At 42.7% G+C, this 27,263-nt stretch overlaps 1 protein-coding gene across 4 annotated transcripts in view; it reads left to right on the top strand.

Moving 5' to 3' along the window:
* Positions 1–21,491, top strand: part of LARP4B (La ribonucleoprotein 4B) — a 60,991-nt gene extending 39,500 nt beyond the window's left edge. For all 4 annotated transcript variants that reach the window (XM_035129384.2, XM_035129388.2, XM_035129381.2 and 1 more), the window contains 13 exons: positions 674–755; positions 3,425–3,561; positions 4,508–4,611; positions 5,575–5,685; positions 6,362–6,415; positions 6,516–6,725; positions 8,261–8,367; positions 9,710–9,961; positions 12,661–12,706; positions 13,702–13,869; positions 15,826–15,950; positions 16,322–16,433; positions 17,496–21,491. In XM_035129384.2, coding sequence (XP_034985275.1) covers positions 674–755; positions 3,425–3,561; positions 4,508–4,611; positions 5,575–5,685; positions 6,362–6,415; positions 6,516–6,725; positions 8,261–8,367; positions 9,710–9,961; positions 12,661–12,706; positions 13,702–13,869; positions 15,826–15,950; positions 16,322–16,433; positions 17,496–17,780 — 1,793 coding nt within the window. In that variant the 3' untranslated portion in view covers positions 17,781–21,491. The remainder of the gene's footprint in view (positions 1–673; positions 756–3,424; positions 3,562–4,507; positions 4,612–5,574; positions 5,686–6,361; positions 6,416–6,515; positions 6,726–8,260; positions 8,368–9,709; positions 9,962–12,660; positions 12,707–13,701; positions 13,870–15,825; positions 15,951–16,321; positions 16,434–17,495) is intronic.
* Positions 21,492–27,263: the final 5,772 nt, after the last annotated feature.

A 27,263-nucleotide genomic window follows, 5' to 3' on the forward strand; every position in this document is an offset into this window, starting at 1 on the left:
CTGTCAAAATTATAATGAATAATGCAACTTTCTTACATAAGAGTTTCATGTTGGTCTTTGTACTTTGAAGGTAACAAATGATTTTTTTCATATTATATCATAGTGTTATGTACATATTTCAAACTGCTTTCTCCGCAGTAATATATTTCAAGTTTAAAAGTTGATGTTTGAGATACTTGTCTGCATTGAGTGTGTAAAGGGTGTACATAACAGAGCAGGAAAAAAAATACTAGAGGCCTTCTTGATAGCTTCCAGATCTATAAAAACCAATTCCTGTTCAAATATTTACATATTTTACATCACCCTTGTTTCTTAAAAGCTATTGCAGCTGGAAAGGAATCCTAACTAATATGTCAGTTGTTTATGTTATTGATGGTTATATAAAATGATTGTTGCTTGGCTTTTAAATGGAGTCAACCTTTTCGAATGAGATGGGGTGGGTGGACTGTGGATGCAATCAACCCATGTGTGTCTAATCTCCGCCAAAGTTTCTGCTGAGTCCATATATTTAGGATCAGTGCAAGATACTCTTTGTGTTATGAGTTGATATGAAGGGTACTTTATTTAACCTCTATTGCGATTGTGAATAAGGTGACCTTTGACGCTTGAAGGAAGCTACTTTTTATGAAGGTTTGTTTTTTGACTTTGTCAAACTCGTGTCTTCCATTTCTAGGAGGTAAAGAACAGCTGCAGTCAGAAGGTCAAGAAGACTTGCGAGAAGTACTGAAAAAAACACTGGAGTTCTGTTTATCTAGGTAAGCATAGCATGTATTCAGTAGTGACCACTCATGCTGTATTTATTTATTTAAAGCATTTTTGTTGGTAGCAAGGAAAATAGAATTCTTATATGCCAATAACCAGGTTTGGGGAAAATACTCTTGCAAAATATGCAGCAAAGCAAAGCAAAATGTGCCACATAGAGAGACTACATATTTGATGAGTTTAAAAAGGTTGATCACAAAGGACAGGTTCATGTGCTTTTCCATGCAGCATTCAGTAAAGGTTGCACAGGCAGTAAAACCTGGCTTAGTTACAGTGGTGAAAGTTCCTAAATTACTGGTGTAGGAATTTAAGAGAGACCTGTTAGAGTGCTGCGGCCTGCGCTTGGAGCAAGCAGCTCAGATCTCACAAATTGAGCTTCTCAAGTAGACTGTGAGGTACAGCGATAAGGCTTGATTACCTTCCTCCCAGGTTGGAGGGGAGCGACATAGCTAAGCCTGCCAGGCCAGCTTACTCTATGGCATCAAACCCTTCGTGCATTAATTAGACTTAAGCATGTTGGTTATCCCACATTTTTATCCCTTCATAACAGAAAAGAAAAAGGCTTCCAGAGCAGTTTACAGATATTTGCCTTTTAGGATGATAGGTTAAGTCATGTGTGGGGAACCTTTGCCCTTTCAGATGCTGCTGAGCTACAACTCCGGATCAGCTCTAGTGAGCATGGCCAATGGGCAGGGGTGGTGGAAGTGCAGTTCAGCAATATCTGGAGGGCCACATGTTCTCCACACCTGGCTTAAGTAATCATTACAATGGAATAAGTCACTACCCATTTTCACTGCTAAGCGTTAACGCAGGAAAAAATGTTGTGACATCTGGATTTAATACCGGTAGAAGTTCGTTCTCCATATGAAGTGGGCTCGGACCCTGAGAAGCATGGGAAGGAACAAAAATACTACAGAGTAAATCCATATGGAATCTATTATTATTTTTTCTCAGTTAAATATGTAATTTGTTTTTCTTCTTGCTTTGCTAATTTACATACTGAAGCCTGTCAAGCTAAGTTAAAAAACAAAACAAAAAAACCCGAAGCTGCCACTCAATCTGTCTGCAGCCAGGTTTGTTTTCAGTGCTTTAGAAAACAGTAACTATTGAGAATAGACTTAAGTCAATTGTGGCTTGTCATCTGTAGCAGAATTTATTTATTTATTTAGGCATTGACGCGGGTGGCGCTGTGGGTTAAACCACTGAGCCTAGGGCTTGCCGATCAGAAGGTGGGCGGTTCGAATCACCATGACGGGGTGAGCTCCCGTTGCTCGGTCCCAGCTCCTGCGAACCTAGCAGTTCGAAAGCACGAGAAAGTGCAAGTAGATTAATAAGTACCGCTACAGCGGGAAGGTAAACGGTGTTTCTGTGTGCTGCTCTGGTTCACCAGAACCGGCTTTGTCATGCTGGCCACATGACTCGGAAGCTGTACACCAGCTCCCTCGGCCAATAACACGAGATGAGTGCCGCAACCCCAGAGTCGGTCACGACTGGACCTAATGGTCAGGGGTCCCTTTACCTTTACCTCCTGTATGTTGATTGTTTAATGTATGGAGCTGCTTGATGGTTGGAAATCTTAACTGAACTATTTTCAAGACCAAAACTTCAAATACAGTCCATGCATGAGCCTCTGTGACCCCATACTTAATTTGATGGGAGATAAAATATACCTCTCAACATCTGGCCATGATAACTGGATAGCACAACTGGTTAGAATGTGGTGGTGATAACACCAAGGTTGTAGGTTTGAGCCCAGTAAGGGACAACTGCATATTTCTGCATTGCAGGGTGTTGGACTAGATCAGGCATAGGCAAACTCGGCCCTCCAGATGTTTTGCGAATACAATTCCCATCATCCCTGACCACTGGTCCTGTTAGCTAAGGATGATGGGAGTTGTAGTCCCAAAACAGCTGGAGGGCCAAGTTTGGCCATTCCTGGACTAGATGATCCTCAGAGACCCTTCCAGCTCTATGATGTTTTGAAAAAACCTTGACTGTGTGTGACCTACGGAGCTAAACTCAGTCCACCAGCTATATAGATTAATAGAATTGTGGAGTTGGAAGGTACCCCGCGGGTCATCCAATCCAACATAAATTGGCCTATTATGAACTTGATCAGGGGTCAGCAAACTTTTTCAGCAGGGGGCTGGTCTACTGTCCCTCAGCCCTTGTCGGGGGCTGGACTACATGGGGTGTGTGTGTGAACAAATTCCTATGCCCCACAATTAACCCAGAGATGCATTTGAAATAAAAGGACACATTCTATTCGTGTAAAAACATCCTGATTCCTGGACCGTCCATGGGCCGGATTGAGAAGGCGATTGGGCCAGATCCGGCCCCCGGGCCTTAGTTTGCCTACCCATGGACTCGATGGATCTTTTTGCTGTCCTGTTTCCCTAGCGCTGTAAAACATAGTTTTAAAAGTAACTGGCAGGTAGGCTGCATCCAGTTTGGTGCACCTTATGTTGAAAATCCCTGCTTCTCTCAACCTAGGCAGCTGTTTCCTTCACACTAGTAGCAAAGGGAATTTTAAGTGAATACATGACAGTACCTTAATACATAGATGTTAATCGATTTTTAAAAAAAGGCAAATGCAACTTTTTCGCTTGTGTAAAGATAAAGAAAAGAGTTTTATAGTGAAGACTCTGCTTTCCTTCAACAGGGAGAATCTTGCCAGTGACATGTACCTTATATCTCAGATGGACAGTGATCAGTATGTGCCAATAATGACAGTAGCAAACCTTGATCACGTCAAGAAGCTGAGTACTGATATGGATTTGATTGTTGAAGTGCTGCGATGTAAGTAATTGGCAAACCACCTATTTTTTACTTGAAGATGAATGGTGAATTTTTGTTCTGTGAGGTGCTTGGCATTGGGAGAGGGGTGAAGCCAGTGGGTGAGAGCTGTCTTACCTTTGAATATCTACATAGGTGCAACATTTAGAAAACTGTACTTAAATGACAATAAACCTGTCATAGCAGTAAATTCATGGAGGCAAGGGGGGGGCAACCTGCCATTTAACCTTCCGTTTTATACAATAGATTTATTGGAGAATGCCCCTCTGTCAAACTGCTCGAGTTGGGTATCCTAATGATACAGCTGAGGCTTTCTGCATTGTTGCTGTTAAATGTATATTCATTATGTAGCTTGTTTAGCTTCAGCCGCTACAGGTTGCTGCTCCAGCACACCATTTGCAGTTTTTATTTAGCAGTTTATTAATTAAACCTGTCAAACGTAAATGTTTTTCTTCATGGCTAGAGCCAGTGTATATGTTTTTGAAAGCAATTACCATTGGTGTGAGTTTGGAATCTGATAAGTGAAGTGCTTGATTGTCACTTCTGGTGATTTGCTTCGTGTAGTACCAAAGAGTAGTATTGGAATGTACATACACCCTTTGATTTCAAAGTGGGGGGAAAGGGCCATACAAGATGGACTTTCTAACAGAATGAGACTGGTAGGAGTGGGGTCCCCCCTCTGAAAGGCTTCACTAAGAGGTGTGGCGAACACTCCAAGAGCCAAACTGGTTTATTTCAATTAGGGGCTTGAAAGATCTTTCTCAAAGTAAGTTGTTTGCCTGGGAGACTTAACTGGCATGTGCCACGTTTGTACACATTTATTTACAAACCGGAAATGAATAAGGTAACAAATCTTACTCTGGTATTACAAAACTGCAGTGTGTGCAAAACAAAGCCCTGCTTAACTAGTTGAATTCTAAGTAACTGTATTGTATGTGTTTTCCCCTAGCATTGCCTTTAGTCCAAGTGGACGAGAAGGGTGAAAAAGTCAGGCCAAACCAGAATCGCTGCATTGTGATTTTACGTGAAGTACCTGAATCTACTCCAATTGAAGTAAGTTCTGTATACAGCAGTCAAACAATTCCCAACATGCTTTTAAAATATCCCACCCACCCTATACCTTTGCCATGGTGCTAGGTGGCTACATCACTTGTGGCCAAGTAAGCTTTTCTTCCATATAATATTTTCCAAGTAAGATTTTCTTCCATATAATTGTGCATTCATGAGATCACTCACAACTTTATAAAGCATACAAGGAAAACAATCCCACACTCAACCAATGACTAAATATGTAAAAGAAAATATTGAATTGCCACTGAGATGCCATTTATACCTTGTCAGAAAAGGGTTTCTGGAGCTTTCAGACAGCGAGTGCCTCTCTACATGCTTCCACCATAAAGTTAAGGCTGCTCTTGGAAGACAGATTCCAAATCAATAAACTAGCTCACTGACAGCAGAAGAGATCAAGGAGGTTGAATAAATGCTCTTTGAAGAGAAAGGGGTGTTTTAAGAAATCAAAAAAGTAATATTGGTCTTTAACATGCAGAGTGATGTTAACAGGAAAACACAGTTTCATGAGTCATAAAGTTTGACTTACGAACGTCAGTCAAGGGTGAATCTGTTGTGAATTGAAAGTGAACACTGTCTTTGTATTTACAGTTCAGTGGGTAGTATCTGAACTGTACTGGAATAGACCCAATTGAAATCAATGGACTTTAAATTAGTGATAGGTGTGACTTAGGTGCCACCCTGAAATTGTTTAGGCACCAACATCAAACCTTTAGGTGGCAGCCTTTGCATAGGGGAAAAGAAGAAATCAGATCCCTGGGATGATGGGACAGTGTCAGTACCTTGATCCATAGCCCTTTCTTGTTGAAATTAAGGATAGTCAGTGATATTTTTGTGCCTGGGTTCTTTTTGCCATCAGTTCTAACGAGGCCTTTACATTGCTTGGTCCTAAATAAACCTTCTGTTGTACCTGTCAGTGAACCCTCTTTCCCACCAATCTTTCCTTAGGAGGTCGAAGCGCTCTTCAAGGGAGATAACTTGCCTAGGTTCATCAACTGTGAGTTTGCCTATAATGACAACTGGTTTATTACATTTGAGTCTGAAGCAGATGCACAGCAGGTAAGCTCTCACTTTTTTGTGGTGCATATATACTTTGTGTCAATTACCTGTTTCGGAGATTGATTACAGTGACCCTTGACTGAGGTGGTGTGAACAGAGCTCTACAAACAAAGTTGGTCCATAATACAATGTTCATGTAAGAAATGGCAGGAAGACATCATGTACAGTTGCACAGAACAGCAGCCTTCATAATTCAGAGAAATTCATTGCAGGCTTCATTGTTGTCTAGTCGTGGTTTCCATAATTAAGTCTAGAATACATGTACAGTACTTCTTGGAAATTTTAAATCCTACTAAAAGCAGTGATTCAGCCAATTGCTGTTGATTACAATAAGTCTTAATTGTGCCTTTCTTGTCTGGGCTGCTCTCAAAAGCTGGTTTAGACCTAGAGTGGAATTTTTGAAATGGAGTAAGTAGCTTCCTTCTGCCATCTTTATTGTGATTTTAGTACCACGTATGACCGCTGCCAAACAGGGTTAAAATGAAACCTGATAATACCTGTGACCATATGCTGAGGACCTGTCCAGTATAAACCTGAATTGGACCCAAGTATTCTTAAATAGGGAAGAACTGATATTGTTTTGTGTTAATATCTGTGCGTGCATAATGATATACTTTTTCTTGTTAACTTACTACGTCTGCTGCCTTTCAAACAAACTTATTTTTCACTCTTAAAGGCTTATAGATACCTTAGAGAAGAAGTGAAAACCTTCCAAGGAAAACCAATTAAGGTAAATCTGTTTTGTTTTTAGTGTTCACTGAAATACTTCTGAGAGTGGTCGTCTTTCTCTTAGGCTGATTCTTCTAAGAGCATGCTCTTCTGTCTTCTAGGCAAGAATAAAAGCAAAGGCTATAGCTATAAATACATTTTTGCCAAAGAATGGATACAGACCTCTGGACATGAACATCTACACACAGCAGCGTTATACAACATCATTTTACATACCTCCAGTATACAGCCCCCAACAGCAGTTTCCACTGTACAGCTTAATTGCCCCACAGACGTGGTCAACAACACATAGCTATCTTGATCCATCACTGGTAAGCACTTCAGAATCATTCGTTTGTTGCTTTTTAAATGTTCATGCTGTTGCTTAGACTTGAATATAACCGGGGCATACTAGATTCAGTTTATAGCTCCACAATAACTGGTGTACTTCCTGAACCTGTTTTACGTACTCTTACTTCTCAACCCATATATTAGCATTACACTGTGTTCCTCATTTTTAGATAATTTTGTAGCAGCAAGTCAGAGTAGCTAAGGCCAGTGAGAAAGAAGGCCTTTTGAATTTTTTGAATTCTGTTAAATCCCCTTCAGCGTAAATAGAAGTTGATGATAGGAAATAAGGACTTGATTATTTATCCTCATAATCTTAAGACCAGGTGTTACAATCAAGCTACATTTTAAGTAAAATTGCATCACAGAATCCTCCTTGAATTTCAGACTTCCTCAGCCTCTCCCTTACATGCTAACTTTCTGCAGACACAAAATGTTTTTTGGGGTTTTTTTAAATGTAAAGGAGCAATTGATTTGAGACATCCTGCCCCACGGCAGTTGACTGTACACCCAAAATACATAGGTCTTATGAGGAAGTTTGCTTCATTCTCCTTCCTTTTTGTAATCCGGTGGCCCCAGGCACATGTTGAATATTCATGCAAAAGGAAGGTGGATAAAGGAAGAGAAAATAGGTTGAGACACAGGACTGGGCTGTTTCTGATCATAACCTCACTTCTGATGAGTAGTTCATATAGTTTCCTTGGAATTCATGAAAACTGTCCAGAATACCTATATTTTTTGAGAAGCCATATCAGGCTTTCAGGTCTCCAAATGCTTCTAGGTTAGATTACTGCAACACATTGTACATGGGGCTGCCTCTGAAGACAGTTCAGAAACTTAAGCTGGTGCAGAATTCTGTGGCCAGGTTGCCTACCAGTGCAAGACAGTTTGGGCATATTACACCAATCCTGGCCCGACTGCACTAGCTGCCGATTATTTTCCAGGCCCAATTCAAAGTGCTGGTTTGGACCTATAAAGCCTTAAACAGCTCAGGGCCACAATATGTCAAGGACCGCAAACCTGGACCTTGCAATCATCACCTGAGGCCCATTTTTGTGTGCCCCCTCCATAAGAGGTGCAGAGGATGGCAACACAAGAGCGGGCTTTTTCTGCGGTGGCTCCCCATCTGTAGGATGTTCTCCTCAGGGTGCCTTCATTACATATCTTTAGGTGCCAGGCAAAAACATTACATTTAAATGGCCTGGTTATGGAGTGTGTTTGGCAGGGTGGTTATTGGTTTGCTTTTGTTTTATTTAGTATTTTGTGTTCCCATTTTGTATTTTTGTGTTGCCAACCACCCTGTGATCTTCTGAGGAAGAATGGCATACTAAAAAAATTAACTAACCGAACTAACTGGTTGGCCACTGTGAGCTCTGGATCCTGGTCTAGCTGGGCTATACACCTGAGCCAGCAGGTGCTGATCTTAATGCAAAACATCAGTCCTGTGAGGTCATTTCAAGAACTCTTGAGTCTCTCTTAAATCCACAGCTGTGTAACCTGCAGTACTTCTATTCCATAGGTGACACCGTTTCCAAATACTGGATTCATCAATGGTTTCACATCTCCTACTTTCAAGCCTACTACTTCTCCACTGACTTCACTCAGGCAGTATACTCCCAGAAGCAGGCAAGTTCTAGAGATAAGTTTTCATCTTTTGCGCTGTTTAAGTTATCTCTGTCGTGGGTATTGTTGGAATGGCATTTGCCAGGAGTATGCATCACTTTGGGATGTTCACTTCTCTTGAATACTATGGCCTGTCCTCACTTTATAATGGTATAAAGAACCATTACAATGGTACCCCTGGTTACGAACTTAATTCGTTCCGGAGGTCCGTTCTTAACCTGAAACCGTTCTTAACCTGAGGTACCACTTTAGCTAATGGGGGCTGCCGCACCACCGGCGCACGATTTCTTTTCTCATCCTGAGGTAAAGTTCTTAACCTGAGGTACTACTTCCGGGTTAGCAGAGTCTGTAACCCGAAGTGTTTGTAACCCGATGTGTTTGTAACCCAAGGTACCACTGTAAATGGTGGTGGTTTTTTTAAACAACAACAACAACCCAGACCTTAATTACAACTCTCGGTTATGTTAATGTTACACTAGCAATTTGAACAGCTGATTAAGGAAAGTGGCCTATGTGACCTCCCCAAATGGAAATCTCTGCTGCTAGGAGGAATAATAATTTTACAAGGAATTGTAATTCTGTGCTGTGCTGTGGTCACAGATCTCAGTGTGATGAGGCAGGCTTCTTCTAAAAGAGACATTGTTGGCTTCTAGAGCCAGAAGAACTGAACTACATGAAGGTGAAGCAGTGGGAAGAGAGGGGGTGATGGCTGGGAGGAGAATAGAGTCAGTGTTGGAGCTGCAAGGTATTTAATATCCCCAAGGGCAGGTACGTCTAGAATAACCACTTTCCCTTGACTGTGGTTAAAAGATAGCAGCGGACCATAGAATCACATACCTCTTCCCCACAGCAAATTCCACCTTCCCACCTTATCCACTGGTTCAGGCTAACCAAACAGAAAGTTAACCACAGTTAAGATCGATGCCAAGATCTCCGCCGTGGTCAAGGTGGGTGGGGCGCACATTCTCATGATGGAAGCCATTGCATCTACAGAAGCACCAGGCCTTTCCATATAAATAGAGTTTGTAGAAGTAAATGTATCTTCTTTGTAGAAGATAGATTTTGAGAAGACAATTGTTACAACTTGTCCTGATAAAATTACAGACCTTTTTGTCATGTTATGTAATAAAGTTTCCTTTGATTGCTGTAAAAGACCACGCCGCATTTTCGCATGAGTTTTGGGTGGATTCCCACCACGGCCTGAACAATTTATGTACTATATTCGGTAAATATTTGCCTTATGCTATAAAAGAAATAGACTTTAGAAAGTACTTCAGTGTGATTCTGGAAGTTGTCAACAGATTTTGCACGATGGTTTAAATTCTGTCTTTTGTTTCTCCCCCAGAAATCCCAGCAAATCACATCTACGGCATACAATACCCAGTGCGGACAGAGGGCCGGGACTTTTAGAGAGCCCTACAATATTCAATTTTTCTGCTGACCGCTTAATCAATGGTGTCAGGAGCCCGCAAACAAGGCAACCAGGGCAAAACAGGACACGGATGCAAAGTACGACAAGTTATACCAAGCGTGAAGTGGGCAGTGGGCGAGTAGAGCCGGCTGCTTTAGACTCATCCCCAAGCTTAGGTAGAGGAAGGTGAGTACTGGAACATGAAAAGCATTTTTAAAAGGGTTTTTGTATAAATGAGAGGCTGGGAAAGGAATTCCATAGATGAGGTGTGTCTAAGAAAACGGGCAAGATCTGAGAAGATGCATGAACTGAGTAGATGCTTACTAACAAAAGATTAGAATCTGTATTGACACAAAGAATTGGCAGACTGAAGTGAGTGGGAAGATTTCTGATGGCTACATAAAGAGGACTACAACAGTTTGGAATGCTTCTAGGGCGATGAGTCCAAGAGAGGGAAATAATTGCTTGTAGAAAGAGGCATTAACATGGTGACAAGTCGAAGTGAAGAAGCACTGAACTAAAAAAGAAACATCTGATTGGGAAAGTGTTTTGGTGTTAAACTAGGGTCCATATCAGAATATGGCAAACCATATTCAATCTAATGACATATTTCTGTTGCTTTAATTGTTATATAACTAATTAGAATTTGGTAGTTGCAATTTAGCTCACTTATTTATCCTGCCTGCCTTCGGTTATGGAGTCCAAGGCACTGTTCATGTGGCTCCCATGCAGGTACTGGCTAGGCTGAGACCTTCTTAGTTGTACCAAGGTGGTGACCTCATTGGCCTTCAGACCTTGTCCTGGGATCCTAGAACCTTTGTTGCTTGGTGCTCTGTGATTCGACAGGGAGAAATTGTGTTCAGAATGAAGACCACAAGCTGACTGCATCTGGTCTTTTCAGGAACACAAAGACTTTATTTGGTGGGAGTCAGTTGATATTGCACGGGCTAGGGACAAGAATTTTAAACTCAGTAAGGAAGATCAGCCACAGAAGAACTGGAGGGCACAAAAAACATATTAATAATCTGCCAAACATTCATTTTGGTTTCTAAGCCTTCAACAGAACTTCCTTTGCCAGAGTGGTGAAACTGGAAATGTGGGGGGTTTGTTTTTGTTTTTGTAAGAGATGTGTTGTTGTTTTTAGGAAGCCCAATTCCTTGCCAGAAATTTATTTCTGTGTGGCTTGAATGGTCTGAATAGGCATGGCTTTCTGTGTGTGCCTAACATACAATAGCTATCATTGCAATGTAAATACTTATTGGAGCTTATGCGGCGGTTTTCAAGTTTTCCTCTTGTTTGTTTCCAATAGTAGTGCTCTGGACACCTTTTTATTTTACTGCAAATCTATGAGATATTAAACATACACATGCACACACAATTGAATTTTTGTCATTCTTGCCCTATCCCGACATCTGAGTGCCAAGAGCAGATTCATAGATTTCATAAGCCTTTGTAGGTATCTGTTGTCAAGCTACTTACAGTCTAGCCCTTGTGCCTGGTGTTACTATGCTAGTTCTTATTTGCCACTGCAGACTCTTATTCTATGAATGCAGAGAGAAATGGAATCGAATGGAGTGGCTGGAACCCTGAACAGAACTCAGCAGTCTTTTTTGTCCTTTATAAAAAAATCTATTACTAATCAGCCTTATGCACATTGCCATTATTCGTTACTTAGAAAACATAAGGGAATTGTGAAGACAATTGTTTACAAAGGATTTAAGTCCCCTGTAAACTTGCAAGAAACCCCAAATTCCTGTTGTTGTTGTTGTTGTTTAGTCGTTTAGTCGTGTCCGACTCTTTGTGACCCCATGGACCATAGCACGCCAGGCAGTCCTGTCTTCCACTGCCTCCCGCAGTTTGGTCAAACCCAAATTCCTAGTGCTGTAGATATTTCGACAGGTACCAAGCCATGGCATGGATAGTAGGACTATGTAGCATGCCTTGAACAAAGAGCACTAACACTATGCAAGAGAACGAAAGCACATTTGCCCCCCACCTCTCTCCCTCTCTCTCCCCCCTGATGTCTACAACAATGGCAGCTTGGAAAATGAAGCGGTAATGCAATCTTTGCAGCTTAATAGTTGAAATGCAGTTTCATTGACATGTGTCAGGATTTGATTGTATTCTCTGAAGAACAAGAACATACAGGTGAATGACTTCTATCAGTTTCCTATGCTTTAAAGTTCTAGCCAGAGAATAATGGCAGCACCTGTATTTTATAACTCCTTGCCACTTGAGATCAAGCAGGTGCCTTCCCTATACTCTTTTTGGCACCTGCTAGAAACATTCTTGTTTAAACAAGCCAACCAGATGCTTAGAAAGTTGAGGTAACTTTAATCTGCTTTAGTATTTTTAACTTTGCATGTTTCAAAGTAATGGCTGTGAATTTTTCTCAACCTTCTTGTTTCATCTGTTTGTAAACCGCTTTGAGGTTGTTGTTTTTTTACAAATCAAGTGGTGTAGAAATTTTAGGAATTATAGAAATAAAGAATATTCAGGTGAAGGTTACAAAGACTCAAGCTTGCAGCACACCGCAAGTACTGGAATTCCATTCTAAAACCAGGATCTGTCAGTTAGAAAGCATGCTGGGAGATCTAATTGCTTTCATTACCTCTACCTATTTAGCATCCCCTTGCTTTTATGAATAGGCAGAGTTAATTAAATAATCTGACGTGGAGGAAGTTACATTGGTGCAGCCAATGAATTAAGGTGACATACAGCATTATTCCACCTTCCTCCCAAAAGATCATCTCCTCCCAGCAACTCTGTGAGGTTGATAGGCCAAGAGATTAAGTGTCTGGACCCAAGGTCATGTAGTGAGCTTCTTAACAGTGATGCATAGAGCAAAAGTAAGTTTCTTATTACATTGATTTTTCTGCTTCCAGGAAAAACTCGTATGGCTATCGAAAGAAGAGAGAAGACAAGTTCACGGTGAGTGTGTTATGGCTGCAAATATCATGAATGACATAGTCATACATGAAATGATTGACATGATATAATTACTAAAGAATAAAATACAGTCAATAGCTCCTGAGGCGAATACCAAGGCTGGAGCAGAGTCATTTTTTTCCATTGGGGTTACTGAAAAACAGGCTTTGCTAATATGCTCCTCACCCACTCGTCCACTATTTATCCTCCAAGCCAGAGACTAGTCTGCTTTCATTAGAAGGAGAAAATCCCCATAACAAAATGGATCTTAGATCTGCTTCTTTGTGAAGTTAAGGTCAGGCAAATCCTCCTTGATCCCATTTTCCCTTTCCCCCTCCAATTCTTTCTCACCCCAATTCCAGGTGGCAACTTATGCACTAAATGTTTTGTGCATTTAGATGTACCCCCCCCTTTCTGTGTAGTTCCTCCCCCAATGACTGCATGTAGTTGATGACCAGCTTTAAAATGTTCTCCACGTGTGCAATGGTAGAAACAGCCTTTCAAATGAAGTATGAGACTTGCAGCTTCTCCCGTTAAGTCTGCCATCATTTTCAATTTGCCTGTAGCAAACCAACTGGGGCCATGATCAAGCGAGTGTGGTCTCTGTGGAAACACGTTTCCATGTGCATGGCTGACTGTCACCTTACGCGCCTTTCACAAGTGCTAGAACATGAGTAGTTCACATGTCATCTGGATCCTGGCCTGGGTCTATGTCTTCATGTATTTTAGTCCCTTAAAATGGCTTTTGAAACTATACAGATGGTTCACAAGGAACTCCTTTCATTTTTGTGGCTAGAAATCATAATCTATATGACTTTACTTTTGTTTAAGAAGTCTTTGGAGAATATTGGCACATAGATGCATATAGCAGTGTGACAATAGTGTGTGTTTTTTTAAAGAAAAAAACAAGTAGATGACTAATGTTAAGATGTTTTTAAAAGTTCATAGTCTTTCAGTGAAGCCTAACATTTCTTACCCAGCACCTTTTTCTCTCGCAGAGAGGACAAACGCAGTCTCCACCACCACCAAAGCCTCCATCCCCAAGTTTTGAATTGGGACTGTCCAGTTTCCCTCCATTGCCTGGAGCTGCTGGGAATCTAAAGACTGAAGACTTGTTTGAAAACAGGCTATCAAATGTGATAGTAGGAGGAACATCAAAAGAAAGAGTGAGTATGCAGGTGAACTGGGCAGGGGGTCTGCAAATGAAGGCATCCCCCCCTCTCCCTAGCAATTGCCTTTTTTCCTCCTTTGGGAAGCCTGCCTTGTGCTGTGACTCAATCTGTGACACTTGTGAAACATTTGTCAGAAAAGAGTTAACGCCAGGTTGCAAATTCATCTGAAGCAAGGCTGGCTTTTTAAATTGGACTTCAGTAAACTGATGTAGCTGAGTAACAGACAGATTTCTTAAACAAACCTATATCTGCTTGTGGAACAGGTCCAAAGAGATTCGTATCAGTGGCCAGATGGACTTGGCAGTGACACAGAACCCTTAGTACCGGTATCATAGATGCTTAGAGTTGGACGCGACCCTGAGGGCCAGCTAGTCCACCTCCCTACAATGCAGGAATCTCAATGCGTGGTCCCCCATCCAATTTGAAACAACCCCAGACTCTGCTTAGCTTTGCAAATCTGCCAGCAGTTTTATTGCTGCAGCACCCTCTTATTGATGATTAAAGAAAATCTGAAAAGAAAAGGGTGCTGTTTCAAGATATAGTTGTCCTAGCCCAGATGCACAGCTTATAACAACCACCTGTAAAGGTGCCACCTTCTGCTTAACAAGATGAATAGTCTCCATCTTGCCTTAGTTTTAATACCCGAATAGACTTCCAAACGGTTTAGAAGCATAAAAACCAACTACACAGATATTAAAGTATAAAAATCCAGAATTAAAGTACTGACAAGGAGCTCTCCATAGTGTTTGGTCAGAGGTTCTCTTGGACCTCTAGTGAGAGAGGGCATTGAATGAACATGAGACCTTTTCACATGTTGCAGAAATGACACCTGGCACAAAAAAAGTAGCAGTGTGGGATTTTCCTGTTTGTGGTGCCAGCCAGTAACGCCCTCTTACTTCATGCTCTATTCCATAACACCCCCCTCGATATTTTCAAACCCCAACCCCCCCCCTACTGTAAACCTTGGAGTTCCCTCTGTCTCTGCTCCCTCTTGTTAATTCAACCTGCATAAGGATCCACACTCAGAGAATCGAATTTATCTTAAAATACATAGTGGCTTGTGCTAGTCTACTCAGCTTCGGCCACTACCCAGAGCTGCAGTTTGTTTGATACTCCTGCTTGGAATCAAAGGCTTGGGTGCAAGCAGCCCTGTGCAGAGTCCTGCTTGCTGAATAGAGCACTCTCACTAATCCTTTAAAACCACTGCTGAGGGTTAGGGGTCATGCAGAGTGTTGTGTGGTGTGGCACAGATGAAATCAGCATACAAAATAAAGGCCAGCATCCAACCAACTTGTTCTGCCAGCACAAGCATTTATGCTCATGCAACAGAACTCTCCTCCCTTCTTCCCCCGACATGCACTTGCACCCTCTCCGAATCTGCGCTGGGATTGGAGGGTTGGAGGAAGGCCAGAACAGATTCAGAGGGTGCTTGTTCACATAAGTAGTGGTTTGCATCCAAACCACACAATTCCTTAACTTGTTTTGAGTTCTCTGGGGCTATTGCTCTAGGTCAGTGGTTCTCAAACTTCTTTCGCTGGGCCACACTTTCAGAATAAAAATTTGCTCACACTACACCATTTTTTTATTGATAAGGAATACAATTGGAAAACAAAAAGAAACCACTCCTAGCAGTGCTTGATTTATAACATAGAACACAGCTGCTTTATAATATGATCATGGGCCATCCAGAAAATATAAAACAATGCAGCGACATAAGAACATGAATCATTCCCACACATTTGATGCTCTTGCTCTTTTTTTTGAAAAGATATCTTATCGATACTCAGAAATAAAAATATTTTGATACGATAGTATACTACACTGAAATGTTTAACTGTTTCTTGGGCTCTGTTGGAATCTTTTTTCCATGTCTGCTTCTATAAAGGCTTTGAGTGTATGTTGCCTTGAGTTGAAATGCATTTCAAATGACCCGAAATTCGTTTTCTTCAGAACCTCAGCGCGACTACTAGTACAAACACTATTCCATCAGGAGTTCCTCGAGAGCCTTTGTTGCCAGTTTCTTCTCCTGTACCCGGGACGTTTGAAAGGTCTCCTTCCCCATCCCAGCCTCCTGAGTAAGGACTTAATTATACATGGCTTTAAATATACTGCTCTGAATCAACAGTTTGCATTTTCCATCATCAAAAGGTTAGGTGTGACACTGTGTGAATAGCTCTTGAAAAATTCAGTTCAATAACACCCCATGCGTGACCCACAGCAGTAGTCTAGAATTTACTTTTAATCTTGCATGCTCAAACACTAACTTTAAGCCTGACTCTCAAAGGGGGGGGGGAGCATCATTTGCATGTATCCAAAGTGGGATGAGTGAATGATCATTGGTTCCCTACAGCAAAAGACAGGAATAGAGGCTTCTGCATGTTGAGTTTAATGTGCTGAACGCAAAGCTGTTCGTTACGTTCACAAGTTGCTTTGTACTACTTTGCAGTGACCCCAAAGTCATGGACAAGCAGCAGAGAGAGACTCCAAATACTGAAAGACTTTCTTCGGTACTCACTACCGCTTGCAAATCAGTACAAGTCAATGGGGCTGCTGTAGCAGTAAGTGCATTTGACATTCATTAAGGCATTCTTCGTTTAATTAGTACCTTCTGTCCTCAGCTATTAAATGATAGAGGAGTTATTTACTGCAATAAAAAAAAATCAAGAAAATTCCAAATGACTTGGCTTCCTGAGAACAAAGAAGTTGAGGGGAGGTGGGGTGGAGAAAAGGAGAGCTAGAAATCTGCTCTGCTTTCCTGGTGTTACCTACTTTCTTGGCATTACTTGATGACACTCATGGCCACCAGGTGGTGGGAACTTCTGTGATCAGTTGAAGTGTCCCGAAATATGCCTTGCCCTCAGCAGCCACAATACTGCTTAGTGAGCTGCCTTTCTAATCATTGTGGACACGCGTTTGTGGCACTACAGGTCTCACCTAACTTGTTTAAGACACTTATTCCTGTCCTGAGAAGTTGGGAGCCTCCAAGGCTGCTGATGGGCAAAATTTTAAAATCATAATAAATGGCCAACGGCTTAAATGGAAATGAATAAAATTAAGAAAACACGAAACAGCAAAAGGAGAATGACACAATAAACAGAATCATGATGAAAAGAGAAATGCCCATTCTTTATGCCAAATACATAAATGGAACAGAATAATTGTTGCCAGATGTCTGAACACCCAGCATAAATGTTGGATTTGAAAGTTGTTGCATGCTAGGAATCAGGAATCCACAGTTTCTGTCTCGTGTCATCCATGCCTTTTCAGCTCTCCCGTGTGTCTTCCCCCACCTGCCCTGTTCTTTCTCCCAAGCAGTTGTCCCAAAGACTGCATGTGCGTCTCCACTATGTTTTTATCGCAGTCTGCTTGCCCCCTATGCGTCACCTACTCGAGCTGTTCCAACTCCTGTTGAGACAAACGTGCTTTCCCAAGTTCTTTAACGGCAGCTCTTCTTGTTGACAAAATGAAAATTCTAAGCACGGCCTCCTTCACAAATCTTGGAGCGTGATTGAGACTCACTTTGGTAGCCGCACCGTTGCCCTTGATCGGTCTTACCTTTGCTGCCCCAAATCAATGTCGCTGTTGTGGTATAGCTCTGTCCTGTGCTTTTGATCACGCAGGAGTTGCGAAAACCTAGTTACGCAGAGATCTGTCAGAGGACAACCAAGGACCCATCACCCGTGCAGCCCCCAAAAGAACAGAAGCCAAACACTGTCACCTGTGGGAAAGATGAAAGGAAACCCACGGAAACACTAGAGAGAAGCAAAGAACCCCCTCCTGTGAAGTCCAATCCAGGACAGCCCAAAGACCAGAGGAGACAGCCGTCAGGGCGCAAGTCACCACCTCCCGCCCTTGGGAAACGTCTGACGAAAGAACAGAGCACCCCTCCCAAATCTCCTCAGTGAAACTAGTGCTTAGGAGGAGGTTTTAAAAGTTCTCACCATGAAGTAAACCCATGTTGCCACTCAGAGTACAAAGAATGAGTTGCTGGTTAGGAGCTTGCAGAGCGTATTATGTATATGAAATGCCTGCAAGGTAATTATTTTTTTTGTTTCTTTGTAAATCAGATTGTTCCTCCAATTCTCTTGCTCCCCCCCCCCACCAAATTCCCCTTGAGCAAACGGTCTACTCTGTCAGGGTTTAATTAATCTAAACCTTACATTTAGGTTGGTGCTGAACTGGAGGTGGTGCCTAAAATCCTTTTCTTTTCCCTAAAGGGAAGACGTATTCATCCGGGGGGGGGGGGGATCAATTTTTTTTATTAAGCCTCCATGTGGCTGTGTGAATACAAGCTCTATCTAATGAGTTATTTTCCTAATCTATTAAGCAGAATAATGCTGCTGTAGTTTTTAAATAACTGGTCTGTAAGTAAGTACATATCTTTAAAAAAAACTAAAAAAAACTCCAGAAGACTAGTAACAGCAGCTAATATTTTGAGTGCAAAGAAAAACAGGTGTTTTATAAGCAGTAAGACAAGTTTGATGTTCGGTTGTTTTTTTTTCTTTTTTAAAATTTTGGCTGCTGTAGCACATCAAATAAATTTCACTTTTAAGGTTTCAAAATACATGCAATTCTAATGTTTTAAATTTCAACCATTTCCCCCCCCCCCCTTGACTAAATGTGAACCTGATAGAGATCACCTTCTCTAAAACATTTTGTGTTGATGGACTTGCAAGCAAGTAACCAGCTTCTCAATCCAGAATAAAATGGTTTCTTGAATTTCAGGAAAGGAGAAAACAAAGCACATTGTGAATAAACAACAACAACAATAATAAAGTACATAAGCCCTTGCAAAATGGCAGGTGCCAGCTAATGGCAGTTTTTCACAAGATAGCACAATAGCACTCTTGTGAGGATGATCTCAATTCCCCCCCCCCCCCAAAGCCGGAGTAAATTAATTTTGAGTCACTACTGTCCTTACCGGTTTACCCCTGTGCTCTGTGTAGGTTTTTAAAACTATGCTCAAAGTGCTCTTTGAAAGAGTTCATATCTTAATCGGCCTAAGTGCTGACACCTTTCTGTACCTGCATACATTGGCATATGGATTTAATTTTTCTTTTTCAGTCCATGGGATAATGGAGTTCTCTCTTTTTTTGCGTGTGCATGTATGGTAAAGGAAGAGATCCCTGTTTCTGTCTGGAGTGAGCTTTGTCACACTTACTTACTTTTAGAAGTGGCATGCTTTCTGAAGGACAAGGATGCACTAAATTAATAAGTTTCTAATAAAGTTGACTATAAATTATTTTTGCTTTTAAATGCCTAAAGTTTTTCTTTGAGTGTTTAAGCAGCAGGTGGTTCGGATGAAAATGTTTTCCTGCTGAATAGTTTATTCCACACAAAGAAGGAGGTTTATTTAAACAACTGATTTTTTTAAAAAGAATTATTTCCATCCAATATTTAAAGACTTGAATTTTATTTAAACTTGAAAATGACTTTGCCTTAACTTTTGTATAAGACAGCTTATAGTTACTGAAGTCTGACCCTCTCGTGGGTTAGTGTGGGTGGCATATACAGAATTACTCAGTTACAGTATCTCTGTATTGTCACTGGTCTTACTGGGTAAACACACTGTAGTACAGGAAGTAGCGGCAGTTTTTTTGTAATATACCTTAAAAGATCTTAAGCAGTTGATCTTTTTCAAAATGTTGAAAATCTGTAAATGGAAATAGTCAATACTGTATTAAATATGTGCACTTGGAAGTGTGTGCTTTTGCTTGTACAGGTGTAAATAATCAGAACATATAAAAAGGTACCATTAAAAAACTGATAAAAATTATTGATATATTATAAATGTTGCTGTTGAGCTGGATGTAGATAAACTAAATGTTGTGGTTTGAATATTACTTTAATTTGTTTTTTTTCCTTGTTTCTTTTACTTTATTCTGGTGTGCTGAGCTGATTCTGCCTCTTCACTGCAAAAGGGAATTGGAGAAAGTCTGTCTTAAAAGCCCTGATATTTAAAGAAAAAAAAAACTCTCTGGAAGTGTGTATTTTGACCCGTATGAAACGTGTGTATGCAATGTAATTTTCAACTCTGTCTTATAAGCTGCAGTTATTTTTTAAAAAAAAAAAAAGAACCAGAATTGGAAAGAAATGACATTGCCACAAATACCCCAACGTTTACTCAACCACTCTTAAGGCCAAAATATTAGCAAGTACATATCTTGGGATTTGTTTCCTCGCAAAACACATAGGGCAGTTGAATTCTTGACATAGGTTGCTGCTATTTTAATTGTCCTCTTAAAAGAATAATAAAAAAACAGCCTGCTTTTTGCACTGCAGAATTTAAAATAAGCAAGCTGGGATCTGTTTGTTCCTTCCCGAAAAGGCACACTTTGAGAATTCAAAATCAACAAACTGGGACATTTGTTGGGTTTTAATGCTTATCCCTGACCCAATGAGCAGTGGGGAAACGGCAGCTAGATTGGGGTATGGTTTAGGCCAATGATAAGATTCCTTTGTTTGCCTGAAAGCATGAAGGAAACAGCTGCAGACGAAGTGGGGAAGTGGCTGCAGTGGATGTGTACAGCTAATCATTACAGCCAACTGAATATATGCAGACCAGCAGGTGGATTGTTATGTTCTCATGCATTCGGCTGCCACTTGTACTAGGATAATACACTGTAATTCTCACACAAATAACAGTCTGTGTAAAAGATTTTAAAACTTTACTGAGATAGCTTTATAAACAAATAAATAAATAAAAAGCAAAAAGTGTCATGCCAAATAACTTCTCCAATCACTTTAGTACTTTCCTAGTCGGTCTGTATGAGGCTGCTGGAACAGAAGTTCATATCCCACGGAGTGTTTTGCATACAGCTATTTAGTTCTGCTATTATTATTTTTATTGAAATTTTAAAACCTCCCCTGAAAGCTGAAGTTCTGGTTATAGAATGATCAGGCCCCGTCACAGTTGGGCTCCTTCCCTACCCAACCACCAATCCCAATTTGTAGGGTTGCTTTGGTGCTCGTGTATAAAGACAGCTTTTCCCGAGGCTGTTTGTTCAAGAAATGTATTTAAAGCTAGAAAATTTTGCTTCTGGAGGGGGGGAAAAAGAGTCCAATAATTTTCCATCCAGCTGCCCCAACTCAATTTTACATACTGTCACACACAAAAAACAAACTTGTCAGGCTCATTTATTTTATTTTTTGCTTTTTATTTTTTTATTTTTGCTGCCTCTTAGCTAAACACACATAACCAGTGGGCAACGGGATGCCCTTACTTGTGAATGTGATGCAGTGTATCATGAACAACCACTGACTAGGGGTCTGCGCCAGCCTCTGTATCTCTTTCAGCTTGCTGCAGCCCTTATGTATTGTGTAGCCTGTTACACTGGGAGCAGCAGACAATCGAAGACACACCTGGCAAGGGCAGCAGCTACTAAGTCACAAAACGAGGTGTAACATGGAGGCCTTTTTTTCCCCCCTGAGGGTGTTTGTTTTTGTTCTTCTTCCATTTAAGACTGGAATCAAGCTTACATGTAAACTATTGGTAATTTAAGTTTCCTTTTGTGTCATAAAATGTACAACTGTCTAAAACTGTAGGTTATGAAAAAAATAAAGATTTAGGCACTGTTGAATTTCTCTTTTTTTAAATTAAACTTCTTACAACAGTATTTTTCCACTTCCTTTGTCTTTGCACCCGCTCGTGCGTAGTCGTCGTCTTGCTGCTTCAAAGACACATACCAGGAGTTCTTTTGCTGCAGCCGTGACATTTTCGCAAGTTAATGCACTTGCAGAGCAATGAACGCTACACCCAAAAAAAACCTGGACATCTTGCCCATTTGTGCGAGGAGTTTGCTGCTTTGTGACTAAGCTTTTTGGCCTAAGTCCATTGCGGGTTCATATTGGGCAGATTGTGAGAGCAAAGTTTTGGGTGGCGGGTTTCTGTTTTGCTTTAAATAAAACCTTGTGTATGAATTTTGGAATGAAATGCGCTACGTGACTCGTGATTTTCCACAAACCTCTCAAATATTGATCAGTAGCATTTTGCTTATGCCTCAGTTGTATTTGATGGCTCTCCAGTATACATGGATTTTTCTGTGATACATGCTGCGGTTGAACTACACATAACACTTCCAGAGCTGAGCGCCATCGGTTAATCCTAACTGTAGGTGCTTCTCTAACCATCCATAGGCAGGACATACACATTTTCTGGGGCACCTCTGAGCATTGTTCGTATTTTCTGCCTTCCACCTCGTCAGTGGGAAATCAAATGTACATCATGATAAGGTTGGTTCCCAAAGCGGTATTGCCAAATGGTCTGTAAAGGCTGCTTCATTTTCTTAATAGCGGCTACTGTGCCCAAAGGCAATTACAGCTAAACATTCTTCATGAATCTCTGTCACCTTGTTTTGTGAAAGAAGAGTTGTTATTTGCTCACTGCAACCTTCACGGCCTTCTGCTAGAAGGAATAAGGAAATCCATAGCCTGTCTTTATTCCCTGGTTCTTTATAGTAAAACACAAGGAGTGTTCACCCAAGACCGTAAGCCATAAACTTTAATAAATCTTAACTTGCATGAACTGTGTTCTTGTGCAGGGGACCTGTTTGCTCTCACTTTGCATAAGTACATAAACAAGCCAGGAAGAGGATAGCTTACTCCCAAATCTGAACTCAGGGTTGTTTCTAACAGGCCACGATTGCTAACTAACTTTAAACCCGGTGCTATTTTTCTAGAAAAAGGTGCCAGAACTCGCCATGAGCTCCTCCCTCCCTTGTTCTCTTATGGCAATGGTGCCTGAACTGAGTTCCAACTGAAAAAAAATGCCCTGCTAAACCCAAGGGATTGTTGTTTGATGTTGAACCCTGGTTTGTCACAGAGAAACAAACCATTCTGTTGTGTAACAGATCCTCGCAAGTGTCCCTCTTTTCCAGGGATGTCCCTGATTTAGAGAAGCCATCCTGGAATTTCCTGCTTTTCCTTATGATTTCCCTATTTTCATTGGAGAAATATTGTCTGAAGGCAATCCTGTATAGGGAAGTTTTGTTTAATGTTTAATTATGTTTTTATATACAGTGGTACCTCAGTTTACAAACACAATTGTTTCCGGAAGTCTGTACTTAACCTGAAACGTACTTAACCTGAAGCGAACTTTCCCATTGAAAGTAATGGAAAGTGGATTAATCCGTTCCAGACGGTCCGTGGAGTACTTAAACTGAAGCAAACTTTCCCATTGAAAGTAATGGAAAGTGGATTAATCTGTTCCAGACGGGTCCGCAGAGTACTCAACCTGAAGCGTACTTAACCTGAAGTGAACTTTCCCATTGAAAGTAATGGAAAGTGGATTAATCCATTCCAGACAGATCCGCGGAGTACTTAAACTGAAAATGCTCAAACCGAGACGTACTTAAACCGAGGTATGACTGTATGTTGGAAGCTGCCCAGAGTAGCTGGGACAACCCAGTAAGATGTGTGGAGTATAAATAGTAAAATTATCATTATGGAATGGGATGTCCCTATTTTCATCAGAGAAATCTTAGAGTGTATGGTGTAATGCTGAAGTAAGTCTTACTGGTTTACTTTCCTGTTTGCACAAAGGAAGTGTTGAAGTAAAAGTGATTAAGTTTTGGCACTAGGATTTGTTAAGGGTATACCTGCCTAAACTGTTTTGGCATGCATTTTTTATTGTTAAGTCACTTCTGGTTAATGTGTGTGTGTGTGTGTGTGTGTGTGTGTGTGTGTGGCGCTAGCATAAGGGTAAAGGGACCCCTGACCATTAGGTCCAGTCGTGACCGACTCTGGGGTTGTGGCGCTCATCTCGCGTTATTGGCCGAGGGAGCTGGCATACAGCTTCCAGGTCATGTGGCCAGTATGACAAAGCCGCTTCTGGCGAACCAGAGCAGCACACGGAAACGGCGTTTACCTTCCTGCTTGGACAGTACCTATTTATCTACTTGCACTTGGACGTGCTTTCAAACTGCTAGGTTGGCAGGAGCTGGGACCGAACAACAGGAGCTCACCCAGTTGCGGGGATTCAAATTTAAAATGCATGGATTTACTTATAAAGTTCATTGGATCTGCCGCTAGAAAGGGAGTTTGAAGCTCAACAGCAGCCAGTAAGGCAGCTGCTGCCTGATCTCTACATCAGGGTGTGAAATTAGTCTGTATTGAGGAAGTTGGTTCGATATTAATGCTGTTATCAAAGCTTCACCCAGTGTGTTGTCCTGGTCTCTGTAAGCATCCCATTCATCACAGACTGCAAATCCAATGTATGATGTGCATGGAACGGTTCTTAGAGTCCCATTGATGCAACGAGCACTTGGGCAGTGGTGTTTCAGCTGCAATGTTCAGCCCCTTTTGGCTTCCGTGGAGCGAGTCCCCCTTGCCAATGGGACTGCCAGCTGAGGCCAGGAAGTGCAACAGCTACTCATTGATATTTTAAAGCGAGTTGTGGGTGTTCTGGGGAGCGCCTAGCACTTCTGTGGGTGAACGACTTCATTTACTCGGAGGTAGACTGCATGTACCTGCATCAAACACCTTGGGGCTTCTTTCTATAGCAGGGGTGGGGAACTTCAGACTTGGGGGGGGGCGTGGCAAATGCAATCCTTCAGACCTCTCTATCTGGCCCTTGGGGCTCTCCCCGTACACCCGTTTGCAAGCCATGCCTTTCACCATCTCGGAGTCTCTGCCTGCCTAAAATAAGACCTTTAAATATAGTAATACCTTTTGTTTTCCTGGCTGGAGGACAGGAAGTGTGAGTGAGCAGAGACTAGCCTCCACTGCACAATGGGTCTGGTCCCACCCACCACTGGCATGTGGCCCCCTAGAAGGAAAAGTGGCCCTTGGAACAGGAGGAAGCCAAAAGGTGAACATATCGACATGAGCTAATGGCTGGTGTCGTTTATATTCTGATTGCTTTTGCTGTTAGCATGACACATTTTTTGCTGTGTCATTCTGATGTCATCAGAAGTTACACAAGCACCTTTTTTTTTAATTTATTGATAAGCAGTTAGCACATCATGTGCTGGCTTGACTACAAAAGCGGAGTAGGCAGCCTCTTGGGGGAGATCTCAATTCAAGATGTGCTTACCTCACTAGAAGCAGTGCCCCAAGTACAGAGGCGGATAGTGATGCAGTCAGTTGCCCAAAGCAAATGCTATGAGATCCAGAATCTTGCTGCTTTTTGAGTAATTGCAGAGGAAGGAGTTGGTGCATAGCCTGTCGATTCAGCTGCTCAGCCAAGCACTCTGTTTGCTTTAAACATCACTAAGCTGAGCAGGCATAAACATAATGCCTTTGCATGCCATTTTAAATATCCCCTGTGCTCAGAGCCACCATTAGCACATACGTCAGGCATCCCCAAACTTCGGCCCTCCAGGTGTTTTGGACTACACAGGCCAGTGCTAGGATTTTTTGTGCCCTACGCGAGATCATCTCCTGGTGCCCACCCCCGGCCAATCATATTTCAAACACAGGGCGCCCCAGCGAGCGCAGCCCCGCCGGCGGCCTCCCCCCTCCCTGCACACCACCAGATGGCTGGTAGGGCGCAACCAGCCACCAAGCCCCATGGCTCCGCCGCCACTGCCACCCCCCACCTCGATTGGTGCACACCCCCTCCCCAACCCTCCTCAACCTGACCCCCATGGGCGGGCGGGCCTGTCAGCGCCGCTGCCACTCCCAGGCAGGCCGTGAGCCGCCCACCTCACCTCCCGTCCCGCACGGGGAGTCCCGAGGCAGCGGAGGCGGGGCAGGCAGGTGCGAGGGTCTACAACCGGAGCGCCGCGCTCCTCATCCCCCGCTCGCTCTCCCGCCGTCGCCCCAAGGAGCGGGAGGTAGGCGGCCCCAGAGGCGGAGATGTGGGGTGGCGCGGGTGGTGGGGCGTGGCGCTCCCAGCCTCCGCGAGCACCTGTTGCAGCCCAGAACTCCCAGGCACCGCGACAGACGCTCTCCTGCCTGCCTGCAGCCCCGGCGGTGCTCTTGCTCGCCGTGCTGGCAGAGAGGGAAGGCGCTGCCGGAGCCCTCGCTCTCCCTTCTGGGCACGGCGGGCGGGGGGCAGGCTGGCCAGTGCCCCCTCCATCTTGGCGCCCTAGGCAACTGCCTAGTTCGTCTTAATGGACGCGATGGCCCTGGCTACAATTCCCATCTTCCCTGACCACTGGTCCTGTTAGCTAGGGATCATGGGAGTTGTAGGCCAAAACATCTGGAGGGCCGCAGTTTGGGGATGCCTGACATACGTTCTCCCCCTGCCATAAATGGGAAGAAGGGCACTTGCAGCCATCACTGCCGCTGCAAATAGGACCTGAGCAAGGAGAGCAAACAAATATTGTGTGGTGTAGAATTTTGTTGGGGTATTTTTTATGGGGGCCGTAGGAGGTACTGGTGGGCACAAGGTGTATCACATTAGTGAGCCCTAGTTTAAAACAGCATCTCCATGTTCAGTACAAATGCACCTTTCCACACTAGGAGGAACTCTAAATAACCAGTTTTGTGAGCTGGTGACCATGATGTCATCTGCTCACCTCTTCCCTCTCCTCCTCCCATCAGTTTTACAAGCGTTTGATAAGTGGGTGTGCATTTATTTCACACACACACAAATCTTGCACTTTAAAAGATGCACCCACCTGGACATTATTTACTGGTGAGCACCCCGCTTGAGGCGTGACAGGATGACAAGGCTGATGGATGTGTGTCTGTCTGAGGACCAAGTTGCAAAGCTGAGATCACAGCACAGTTGAAGAAACTGCTGCAAAAATGTAATGTCTCTGTCTTCACCCTCCCTTTCTCTTCATCGGCGAACAGACGGTCACCAAGACAACCAAGCGTGCTTGGTAGGATCTCAAGGTCAGCGATTTGGGCATCAACAAGGAAGTGTAAAAGCATCTTATTAGCTTTGCCACTTCTCAGAGATAAACAGAATTTTAGATCCAGGAGTCTCAATCTGGCGCCTTCCATTGGCATTTAGAAAAACAGCGACACCTGACTTTTTGTCTAAGACTTCCTGCTCTGGTTCCCCTTAACTTTAAAGAGTGATTTGAAAACATTGCTTGGAGAAATGCCTGCTGTTGCCACCCAAGGGGTGCATGCATGGGTCTCCTGACCAATGTGGTGGTCTCGTGTGCCTTCACACCATAGACCCAATCTGTTGTGGGTGGAATGGTGAGCTGCTGCCACTGCTGTTTACAGGGCAGTACAGCAGGGGGCAGGGCTATAGAGAGGTTGGTGCAGTGCAGCTGCACCAAAGAAGCCCATCCTGTTGTTCCTTTTGGTGCAAATGTGCCACAACAATCTCCCCCTTGGCCCCCCAGTAAGCAGCCATCATGCAAGTGAGCGGAGGTTGGCGAGTGGTGCCTACTGCTGTCCATCTTCTTCCAGTCCTTTGGCTGCACTGCCTCCTGAATGCTGTGTGCAAATCATAGCAGCGCCTTATCTCAGAAGGCCCCTTTATG

This window comes from Zootoca vivipara, chromosome 12, assembly GCF_963506605.1.
Source record: "Zootoca vivipara chromosome 12, rZooViv1.1, whole genome shotgun sequence".
In the NCBI taxonomy this organism is placed as follows: Eukaryota; Metazoa; Chordata; class Lepidosauria; order Squamata; family Lacertidae; genus Zootoca; species Zootoca vivipara.